Source organism: Phyllostomus discolor, chromosome 2 (assembly GCF_004126475.2).
Source record: "Phyllostomus discolor isolate MPI-MPIP mPhyDis1 chromosome 2, mPhyDis1.pri.v3, whole genome shotgun sequence".
NCBI classification, from domain to species: Eukaryota; Metazoa; Chordata; class Mammalia; order Chiroptera; family Phyllostomidae; genus Phyllostomus; species Phyllostomus discolor.
The window spans coordinates 109062606-109074736 of record NC_040904.2 but is presented as its reverse complement, the minus strand read 5'-3'; the positions used below and the strand labels follow the sequence as shown (position 1 = coordinate 109074736).

Below are 12131 nucleotides of genomic sequence, written 5' to 3'. Positions count from 1 at the left end.
GAAACAAAACTTAGAAGATTCCATAAAAGAATATCTTCATTAATCTAGGGTATGGAAGAATTACTTCAGACAGCAGAAGCACAAATCTTAAAGGAAAAGAGAAGTGTAACTACAGTAAGTTTGGTTACTTTTGTTTACCAAAATACACCATAAAAAAAGAGAAGAGTATCCATAAGCAGAAGATATTTGTAATAGATATAATCAAAAGAAGACTGATATCTAGATACAAAGAAAAAAATGACTCAAAAATTTGGCAAAAGACATGAATAGATATTTCACAAAAGACATTATTTAATATAAATAACCAAGAAGCATATGAAAAAATGTTCAACCTCATTAATAACCAGGGAAATTTATATATAGATATAGACATATACCTAGATATAGATATATCAATATATCTGTATCAATATATCTATCTACATATATTATATATCCAATGAGATGCTTTTTATACCATTAGAATGGCAAGAATGAAAACATCTGACAGCACCAAGTATTAGAGAGGATATGGAATAATAGGAAGGAGCTATATAGGGTGAAAGCAACACAAAGTTGTTTGACGCCTGGCAAACAAGTTGCCTCTATATTACAAAGTTGAGGATATGCAAACCTCTTGGCTCAGTATTTCCACTCCTCGGTACAGGCCCTAGAGATGCTCTTGCAAATGCATACAAGGAGACATGGATGAGAATACTCATAGCATCATTGTTTCTGAAAACAAAGAACTGTGAACAAGCCCTTGGCAGGTGGCTCCGCTGGTTGGAGTGTCATCTCTTATACCAAAAGGTTGCAGGTTCGATACCTAGTCAGGGTTTGAGCCCCAGTTGGGGTGCATAGGAGAAGCAACCAATTGAAGTTTCTCTCTCACACTGATGTTTTTCTCTCTCTCTCTCCTCCTGTCTAAAATACAATGAAAACTTATTCTTGGATGAGGAGTTAAAAAGGTTCACAGGAAAATGAGTAAAGAATATTCATATAGCAGTGAAAAGTGAATGATTTGGAACTAGTGGGACTAGTATGGGTAAATTTCACAAACATGACTTAAGCTAAAAATAAGAAAAAAGTTACAAAGGAATAAATACAGTATTATATCACTTATATAAAGTCAAAAATATACAAAACTAACCCACTGAATAATACAGTTAGTCTATCTGACCTTAACCATGCTCAGAACACTTACATTATTAGCCCCGAGTTGTGAAATTATTTTCAGTTTCATCTCATGAATAATTACCTTCTTCTCTCCAGAAGCAGAAGACGTAGATGGGCATTTTGTAGACATGATAGGATGCAAAACCACAAAACACAATATCCAAAAATCACTGGCAACACAGTACACTGTAGAATATTGATTGTTTACCCTTGTGATCATGTGGCTGACTGGGAGCTGCAGCTCACTGCCACTACCCAGAATCACGAGAGAGTATGGTACTGCATATCTCTAGCTGGGAAAAGATCAAAATCCAAAATGTGAAGTATGCTTTATATCGAATATATATCATTTTCACATCATGTTAAGGTAAAAAATCCTAAATCAAACCATTATAGTTGAGAACTTTCTGTATTCATTTTTTTACTTGTTGGTGGATATGTGGGTTGTTTCCTATTTTTAGCTATTATGAATAAAGCTTCTATGAACAATGTGAAGAGCTGAATGTTTAAGTCCCCCTAAAATTTATAAATTGAAGTCCTGACCCCTTGTGTGGCTTAGAATAATTAAGGTTAAATGAGGTTATAAGAGTGAGACACTGATTAGATAGACTTTTTTGTATTCTAATAAGAAACACCAGAAAGCTTGCTCTGTTTCTCCTCTCTCCATGTGAGCAGAGAAAAGGCCATGTAAGAACACATTGAGAAGGTGCCAACTACAACCCAAGGGAAGGGCTCTCGCCAGACACCAAACTTGCTGGCACCTTGATCTTGGACTTCCAGTCTCCACAACTGTAAGAAAATAAATCTCTGTTGTTTAAGTCATACAGTGTATGGCATTTTGTTATGGCAGCTTGAGCAGACTAATACAAACACCTAACAGCATTGTAAGGAATTCCTTTCACGCTTAAACTAGCCAGAGCTGGTTTCTTGTTCAACTTAAAGACCGAGACAGACATGATGTGTATGACCAGAGTTTTGGAAGTAGTCACACAAGAATAAAAATGGCACTGCTTAGAAGGGCCAGAGCATCTCCTGTGTGCTGTACCAAGAAAAGCAATGTAAGATACCACAGTATTTTGAGCCAGGGAGTCATGTGACCAGATTAGCTTTCTGGAAGATCATTTTTAGTGGTATAGAGAATAAATTGAAAAGGGTGACACTGTGGCAAGGTATTTAGTTTACTAGGACTGCAATAACAAAATACCATATGCTGGGTGGTTGAAACAAAAGAAATTAATTTTCTCATGATTCTGGAGACTGGAAGTCCAAGATCAAGGTGTTGGCAGGTCTCGTTTCTCCTGAGGCCTTGTTCCTTGGCTTGTAGATGTCTACCTTCTATTTGTGTCTTCACATGGCCTTTGTGTGCACTTGCATCCCTGGTATCTCTTTCTCTTCTTATTAGGGCACCAATCATATTAGATTAGAGCTCCATCCTTGTAAACCTCATTTAACCATAATTACCCCCTTAAAGACCTATCTCCAAACACAGTCACATTCTGGGTCATTGGGGGTTACGGCTTCAACATACAAATTTGGGGTTAATACAACTCAGCCCACAACAGGCAAGCCCATTTAGGATGTTATTTGGGATAATCCAGAAGAGAGGTAGAGAAGAACTGAACCAAGGCGGTGGCATTGAGGTTTGGAAGGTGGGCACAAATTCAAGAGCTATTACATGGGAAACAGTTTACAGGACCTGAGGTTCAATTAAATGTGATGATTATGAGAGAGAGAGACTCCAGGAAAACTCTCAGGACAGACCACAGTCAAATCAAAAGTTAGAAAGCAAATACTTAGAAACTTTGGTGTTTTGGATCTATGGGGATTGAAGTTGGGCAGAGAGTAAGTCTTCTTATTATCTACTAAAGGCAGGAAGGTGGGACGGATGTAAAAGAAAGGCAAAGTAACAGAGGACTCACTGAAGTACAGACCCAACAATGAGAGAGAATCGAGTTGTGGTCTGGGCCCCTGTAGCCTAAATCTACCTCTTCACTTCAACCCTTGGCTAGTTAGATATAAAAAATGTTATGTTCTGAATATTAAAAACATTGTATATTTTAATTTAAAATCAACCTATATTTAGTGAGCACCAACTACATCACTGGTCTCTGAGCCAGGTCCTGGAGTTATAAAATGAACATTAGCTAGCAGTTATTGAGTTTCAGTTATGAAAGCTGGGCATCAGAATCATTGGTGGGCCTTCTGCCTAGGCCTCACCTATGGAAATCTTATTTAGGAGGTAGGTCCCACGAATCTATATTAAAACAAACAAACAAACAAACCAAAAAACACAGAAAAACTCTACAGGGGATTCTGTTACAGCCAACATGAAAACTATCAATGAGTCAGGCATTATTAGGCACTTTTATTTATATCTTATTTAATTGTCACAATCAAGGATCATTATCTGAGCTCATAATACGGTGGGGAAATACATATGTGTGTCAAGTAATCATGGGGATATGAATAGGAAAGTACCACTTTGGGAGAAAAATAAATCCATTTGTTCACCATTTATCAGATGCTTAGTAAATGCCAGGCACTGACCTAGGTTCTACAGCTACAAAGATGAAAAGAACATAACGTTACCACCCAAAAGCCACAGGTCTGAGGAGAACATAGTTATGAAAATCTCAAATGAGAATACTGAACTGAATTCTATTCTAATAGAGTTATGTACAATGGGTGCAAGAACAATCAGAGCACAAAAAAAGTCATGTCTCTGTGACAGGCAAGTACCTGAAGAGAATACATTTAAGCCAAGTTTTAAATAGTAGATTGGAGCTCACCAGGCACACAAAGGGAAGAGGCCCATTCAGGCAGAGGAAACATCATGTACCAAGGTGGGGCTGAGAGGGAAGTACACTGAAGCAATTGAGAGTTCCTTCATGGGTGAGTGAACCCATTTGGAGCAGAGAGACTGAGTCTTCTGGTAGGTTTGAAATTAAGGGATTCAGAGTTTTTTCTACAGATCTGTGGTTTTCATATTATACTCAGTGGAGCTGTGAATACTCCTTGGAGTCCACTGGTGAGTCATCTGGGAATGAGAAGTGGGGCCAGGTGGCCAAGCACTGGGTCTTCCTCCCCTGTTTCAACCACATAAGCTCTGCTTTTGTCCATTTGATGGTGGGTATTGGTGAAAGACTTTTTTCTTTTAAACAAAGGGTTCCATGATTAAGGAAAGTTTTAAAAGCATAGCTTTAGGCAATATTAAACCTTTGAAGAATTTAAAGCAGGAGAATGCTGTAAGTTTTCAAGGTGAAAATAGTTGCCAACAATGTCCAGTGCTGAAGCAATGTCAAGAAAAACAAGTACTGAAACGTGCCCTTTGGTTTGGCAATTGGAAAGTGACCTTATTGAAAAAAGTTGATGGGGCTGGGTAGGGAGTGGAGAATAGAATGCAATGGAGAGTAAAATGAATAGGAGGAGATATGTGGAGACTATGATGTTATGAGTCTTAGGAGGCAATGGAGGGAGATTTGGCAATAGCCAAAGGGAAATTTATCCAACTCATAAGTTCTCTGCTGAAAATTTTCTAATGGCTCCAACAGCTTTATAAAATATAAACTGTCTCTAGTATTGCTCAGCAACTAGGAGGGGTGAACATAAAGCAAATCTTTGGGCAGCCAGTGCTGGGTATGTGACATTGCCAGGAAATGACCTAGGGAGATGTATGGAGGCATTGTAAAGAGTGTTAGTGAAGTGGTGGAAGAAGGCAAGACAAGTGGATACCAATAGTTAGGAAGAGAAAAAGAGTCCTGGGGGTTTGGAGATGTCAAGTGAATGTGTGGGAGTGAGACTACAGGAAACATTCAAGGTTGAGCTTGTGCATGGAATGTCCTGGGTGAGATAAGGTATAAGGCGGGAACATTTAAGGCCTTCTTAAAGGGACATATTTTGAGACATACAGATAAGTGTTCTCTCTGTGCAAATGGCACCACCTCCCACCAGTCACTCAAACCTGACACACGGAGTCACCGCAAGGTTAAGTTTTTTTCCTTCTTGTTCCTCACATTCAGTGGGCCATCAGATTCCTTGATTTGTATTTCTTAAATATCTCTTGATCACAACTGCCTTGGTTGAAAACCTCAAAATTGCTTACCTCATTTAGTCTCAGTTTTGATAGTCCCACTCCTCTGCCCCACTCTTTAAAAAATTCAAATTATCCAAAATTTATAAAGAACTTATAAAACTTAACACCCTCAAAACAAACAACCCAATTTTAAAAATGAGCAAAGGACCCAAATAGGCACTTCTCCAACGAGGACACACAGATGGCCAATAGACATGAAAATATGCTCAGTGTCACTAATCATCAGAGAAATGAAAATTAAAACCACAATGAGATATCACCTCACACCATTCAGAATGGCTATCATCAATAAATCAGCAAACAACAAGTGTTGGCAAGGATGTGGAGAAAGGGGGACCCTTTTGCCCTGTTGGTGGGAATGCAGACTGGTGCAGCCACTGTGGAAAGCAGTAAGGAGATACCTCAAAAAATTAAAAATGGAACTGCTTTATGATTCAGTGATTCCACTTCTGGGAATCTATGTGAAGAAACCGAAAACACTAATTTGAAAGAACATAAGCATCAGCCCTGGCTGGCGTAGCTCAGTGGATTGAGCAGGGGCTGTGAACCAAAGTGTCGCAGGTTCGATTCCCAGTCAGGGCATATGCCTGGGTTGCAGGCCACAGCCCCCAGCAACCGCACATTGATATCTCTCTCTCTCTCTCTCCCCCGCTTCCCTCTCTAAAAATAAATAAATAAAATCCTAAAAAAAAAAAGAAAGAACATAAGCATCGCTATGTTCACTGCAGCATTATTTACAATTGCCAAGATATGGAAGCAGCCCAGTGTCCATCAGTAGATGAATGGATAAAATAACTATGGAATATTTACACAATGGAATACGACTCAGCCTTAAAAAAGAAAATTTTACCCTTTGCAACAGCATGGGATGTGGAGAACATCATTACGCTAAGTGAAATAAGCCAGTCAGAGAAAAACAAATACCATGATTTCACTCACATGTGAAATCTAATGAACAACTGAATTAGCAAAATAGAGACAGACTCCTAGACAGAGAACAGGATGACAGCTAAAGGGAAGAGGTAGGTTACAGGGAGGAGGGATGCAGGAAAAGGGACTCATGGACATGAACAACAGAGTGGTGATTATGGCAGTGTATAAGGGGAATAAATTGTAATGGAAAAAAATACAATAAATTTTTTTAATTGGTATGTCCCTGATCAACAGCAAGGCTGAGCTAATTTCATCTGTTCCTTGGCCATTTATAAATTTCTCTTCTAAATTGATTGTGCAAATAGTTGTCCATATTTCTAATGCATTGTTTCATTTTCTTACTAATGCATAGAAATAGTCTATATATTAGAGTATAGCCAAATGCTTATCTTGCCTTTTATATGTTTATAATTTCCTTTACCATTAAGAAGTTTTAAAGTTTAATGTTGTCACATTTTCAATCTTTTTCTTTAAAAAATTCAAATTAGATCACATCACTTTGAGGTTTAAATGCTTCTGATGACTTCCTATTGCCTTAAGATAGAATACCTTAGCATGGCAGGCAAGGTCATTTGTATGTGATTACTGTTTACCTCTTTAGCCACATAGTTCTTTGTAATTAAAGGTCCTTGGAAAGAACTTTCTCATCTTCTGTTGGATCTTACTTTTTCAAGATTCTTCATACAGACATATACAAACCTTATTTCCTTCCTCAGAAGAAATGACTGTCAGTGTAGGAGTAGCTCCCTGTGCATATTCCTAACCCAGAATTCATTGTGTGCTTCCCCTTCTGGTTTGAAAGCTCTAGAAATAAAACACTGTTTATTTCACCTGTAAACCTCAGAGCCTACCATAGGGTCTGGCCAGAGAACATGGAACATGCTCAGTGAATATTCTTGAGTGAAAGAACAAGTGAATGTTGAAATCACCTTAATTAATGGTAGGAGTTGGGGTAGAGGACTGTGAGTCAGATGCCAAAGTCCTGGATGAATGTGAGTTTAATAGCTGTGTTTAATGCGACCCAGACATCAACATCCTCTTTCAGGGAAACTGGTTGTCTACCAGTCAGCTGTCCTGCAGCCCCCATTCCTGTACAAATGACTGAGTGATCCACCCCACATTCAGGCTTTCCAGAGGCCTGTGTGACTTGTCATGAAAAAATGAGCTGTGTTGACTAGATTTTCTCCTGGGATCTCGGGACTGAGAAACAGTTATTAAAGTGATAAACTCAGAAGCATGGGTTGAAAAGATACATCAAGAATTGTCAAAAAAAATATAGCAGAAGTTGCAGAGTGGCCCTGAAACTTATTTTTATGACCTGTGACACTTTGGGATTTCCACCCTAACCCACTCTTAATAGTTCTTTTTTTATTGCTCTTTGGGGGGGGGGGGGGGAGAGAGAGAGAGAGAGAGAGAGAGAGAGAGAGAGAGAGAGAGAGAGAGGGATTGATTTGTTGTTTCACTTATGCATTCATTGGTTGCTTCTCGCATTTGCTCTGACCAGAGATGGAACCCACAACCTTGGTGTATCATGCCAACACTCTAACCAACTGAGTTACCAGGTTAGGGTTCTTAATATTTCTTAATATGTCTTTAGGACATGTCTTACCATTGACACCCTGTAATGCTTGCTTTACTGTGGGACAGAGAAGAAAAATTGTGAAATTGCTATCATTAAATGGGTATATGTAAATTTAGACATCCACAGAAGAATGTTTATTTGATATTTAGCTTAGTTATTTGTATTGATGGTGTCATGCAGTTTAATTTTAATTTCAATCTCAAAGTGTCATTTTAGGCATCTCCCCAAAACTTATACTGTGTTAAAACAGGAAGTTAATGTATATACAGACTAGTTGTTATGCATCAGGAATTCAATTAAATGTAGAAATGGTCTACTCTATTTGTAAATTTGACATAGAAGTTACAAATCTAGAAGAGGTTGGCTTGATTAACTGAAGTGTTTGAGGACATGTAATGTTTGTCAATGGTTTCTAGTTATCAGAAGTTGCATAGATTCCAAGAGTATAGAATTCAGTTAAAAAAGAGAAACCAAGTTTATAACAAAAGACACATTTATAAAGCTTGTATATTCTTTGAAATTCTCAAAATTATACTGTTAATTACTAAAGGTGCTAAAGAGATCAAAGATATAACCATAGGTTATGAAAAGCAATAAGTCATTATGCTATAGTTAGTCAGATGGTTGAAGGGTCATACAAGACTTTAGGCAGTAGAGGTGAGAAGGCTTATGCTTCACTACTGATTATGGCACTGAAGAAAAAAGCGGTACAATTATAGTAATAGTTAACATTTACCGAATGCTTACTATGTAACACAGTGTTAAGAACCTTCAGAGGTCTTACCTTTTTCAGCCTCAAAACAATTCTATTAGGTCCGTGGTGTTATACTCATTTTACAGTGAGAAAGCTAGGAGGTAAAGCCAGGGAGTTTCCCTTCTGGCTCTCACTCAGAGCCACTCTGCTGTTCGAACATCCTACATGTGCATTTTTATAAATACGCTTATGCTTTTTAGGTTGGGTTTAAAAAGTATATATTTAAATATAATGTGTCCATGGTGCAGGTGCTGCAAGTTGGATGGAGTAAGTGAGCCTGATTTTCAGAACCCTGTCATCTTAGAACTGGCAAAGGCTACAAGAGAGAAAGGTGTCTGTAAGGAGGAATGTCTTATGTGGTTTTAAGAACGGCTCCTCTACATGAAACACCCTACCTTTCATACCTGTCTGAATCCTTCTGATCTTTCGATGTCCACCCTAAATGTCAGCTCCTTCTGGAAGTAGTCTGATTATATAAAAAGATACACATGGGGAGATTTCTAAATTATAAGGGATGAAGCCAGTAACTGAAAGACGGATTTTATCATTAACGTTCACCCTTGCTCCTTCCCTGGCTTCAGTTTCTTTAAACTGAAAGGAAGCGGTGGCTTGGCCTATTTCTTCCTTTTATAATATCTCCTAACCTCTTCAGATTTCTGTCAAAGCAGCCTTAAAAAAAATAACTGTCCTCGCTAAGACCTGCAGGAGGAGCTTCTCCGCGTTGGCAGCTTCTCTGCGTTAGCAGCTTCTCCGCGTTGGCAGCTCAGCAGGGAGGGGCTGGAGAAGCAGAAGAGGCGGGGGCTAGGAGGGAAGCGCGGTGCGCAGACACGTGACTTCCTTCCCAAGGAGCCCCTGCTGCCAGCCTCCCAGCAACCGGTGCGTCCCGCCTGACGAGGTCGGCGCAACCCGGTTGGCCCTCGGGAACGCCTGTAGCTAGAAGGCATCCACGGTCGCTTTGCTCATTGGCTTGGGCTATTGTCGCTCAGATGCGTTGCCAGAGAGCCGCAGGCGGTGCTGCCAGAAACCCCTCCCATTGGCTGCTGGGTTTGTGGCTGGCTGGCTGAAGCTGTCACTCCCCGGCCGTTTCCCTGAGGCCGGCGTTCTGCTAGGGGGCGGGAGGAAGAAGGGCCTGACCAGCAGTCGCTACCGCCGCGGTCTTCGCGGCTGCTATGACCCTCGGGCGAGGCTGTCTGGTCAGCTCCACTCAACGCTAGTGGTGGCCGTGCGTCCGCCGTGGCCGTTTGGGTACCCAGCGCGGCCGCTCCCGCGGCTCCTTAAGCTCCTCCAGCGCCGCCGGCTAGGCGAGGCAGAGGCAGGATGAAGATGATGGTGGATTTCGAGGAGTGTCTGAAGGACTCGCCCCGCTTCAGGTAACTGGCGCGGCCCCCCAGAGCCGGGCAAGCGTCACCCCGGAGCTGAGACCCTGGGCGGTGGGTGGGTGTGAAAGCCGGCTGCCTGAACGCGCAGAGTCCGCTGCAGCCCTCTCCTTCCGACGGGGCGAGCGGCAGTTTTCTCCGCTCCCGACCCAACGAGGGCACTGCAGCCCTGAACGACTCTTCCTGAGCTGCGAGGCTGGCCGGGAGGGGGGACGTTGTCTCCTCATCCCACTTTCTAGCCCTCTGACCCAGGCGAAGCAGCCCAGAGGCCGGGCGCACCCGCCGTGCTCCGAGGACTGGAGTGCAGCCGCGTCCCCGAAGACTCGTGCCCATTTCTGGCGCGCGCTCACGTTCCCTGCCTCTTGCAGCTCTTCCTTTCCGCTTCCTTCCGCTCCTCCGTTTCTATCTCTCACCCTCTCTTTAAGGGTGCTTGCTGGGCACCCTTTCGCAGTTCACTTAGTTCCTCTTTGCGCTTTTCCGCTCCCTTTACTCCGTGGAGGAAGTATTGGGGGTGGCGAACTGAGAAGTCGACTTCTGTTGCTTGCGTTTCCCCTGCCCGACAGGCTCTTAGGAAGGCGCTGGCTGGTGATTTGCACCGGAGTCGGGGGTGGAAACCCTTTGAGCAATCACACATTCAGTCGACTCTGATCCAAGACTATCTGCTTTGCTTTCCACTTAAGCTTTTTGAAGGGGGAATCGCTATCGAGAGGTATTGGGTTAAGAAATGAGGTGTAGGAGAAGCAGTGCATTTCTGTTTGAGAACGGAAGTAGGAGGGCTCTGAAGATTGCATTTACGTTCCTCTTGCAGCAGCGTCAGTCAGGGAGGGCCGCGGATCACAGCTGGATGCTCCCAGTGGATCTGTCACAGAAACTGACGTGGTGGCAGTTTGTGGTGACTCGGAATCTCGTGGGCTGCTCTCCCTGTCGTGTGAGAGGCGGCAGTCCTGAGGGTTCCAGAGTACATGCTCATTCTTTTTCAGGTATCGTAGGAAATTACTGAATTGTTTTGGAAAATGGAGTTTTGCTACGTTGTATTTTATAGTGCATTTACAGGAGTAGGGCTCTCCTGAGGTCTTTTTTTTTAAGGCCTTAAAACTGGCATTCGATAGTGGCATTTCTTGAAAGCTCCCCCAGAACATTGAGGGAGTGGGTGGAGTGTGTGATGCCTTGTGAACTCTTGCATCTTCTGCCTGGGAACTAACTGTTCTCATCCTTATCACTGTTAATTAGATTTCCCGTTCGTTTTTCAGTGAAAAGCAAACTATTGTAAAACTAAGAACTCTTTCTAAGAGAAAAATTCAAGAACACTTTCTGGTTTTGATTGTTTATTTTTTATTTGTTTTGTTCGTAATTTTATTTAGAGCTTAGGGCCGTTGCTTGTAAAAAGCTGCGCCTGGTTTAATTGCTGTTGTTAGTATTAGTTTTTGAAACTTTTATGTTCTGTGTGAATTTTGAAGGACTCAGGAGACAGAGATGGATTGTGTAGGACAGCTTTACAAGTTACATTCCAGTACCTTGTGGCAAATGAAGTAATTTTTAAAGTGCACCTTATAAAATTATGCTTGTGTGAAATTTTTATGAATAAATCAGCTATTTATGTTGGTTTTTACTGCAATACAATAACCAAGGATTTTTCTCCTAGAGACTATATATAGCTTTGTGCTCAGTTTCTTCCACATTTTAAATTTGATTAAAAAAAAGTTGATAGAAGTGACTCGGAAAGCTTTACCCACTGGTGGTCAAAACCATGTATCTTTGTTTTTGAAATAAAGGAGTTATTGAATATAAAATAAGAGGGAAAGATACTGATCAAGTTGTATGGAATTTTTATAGTGAAGTTTTATTGAATATGAATATAATATCCTACTTTAATTAAAATAGAGATTTTCAAGAGTTGTTTTCAGAATACCAATTACTGTTGGTGGCAATTTGGGAAGAAAAAAAAGATTCAAAGAACTCCAATATCTTGTGTCTATTTTTGGAACTACATTAGATATACAATAGAGGGAACAATACCAATAAATAAAAGGTCTCAGATTACATTCCTGGTTTTTGTTGTTTTTCTATAATCCCATTACTTAAGTAGGTTTCTATAGCATTTGAAAAGACTTTGAGGAGTCATTTTATTCATATACTTTATGTGTAAGAAACTTAACTTAATTTTAAGAGTATTGTGCATTTTTATGAGTGATAATAGTAAAACTTTCATATCAAAACACAAGATTTGTGACGGCTGGG

At 40.8% G+C, this 12131-nt stretch overlaps 1 protein-coding gene across 12 annotated transcripts in view; it reads left to right on the top strand.

The window, feature by feature from the left end:
• The first annotated feature begins 9550 nt into the window (after window positions 1-9550).
• ACAP2 (ArfGAP with coiled-coil, ankyrin repeat and PH domains 2) overlaps window positions 9551-12131 on the top strand; it is a 165179-nt gene continuing 162598 nt past the window's right edge. For 10 of the 12 annotated variants that reach the window (XM_036018328.1, XM_036018334.1, XM_028503175.2 and 7 more), the window contains exon 1: window positions 9551-9887. In XM_036018328.1, the coding sequence (XP_035874221.1) occupies window positions 9835-9887 (53 nt within the window). In that variant the 5' untranslated portion in view covers window positions 9551-9834. The remainder of the gene's footprint in view (window positions 9888-12131) is intronic. The other 2 variants (XM_036018332.1, XM_036018331.1) reach the window with 2 other exon arrangements.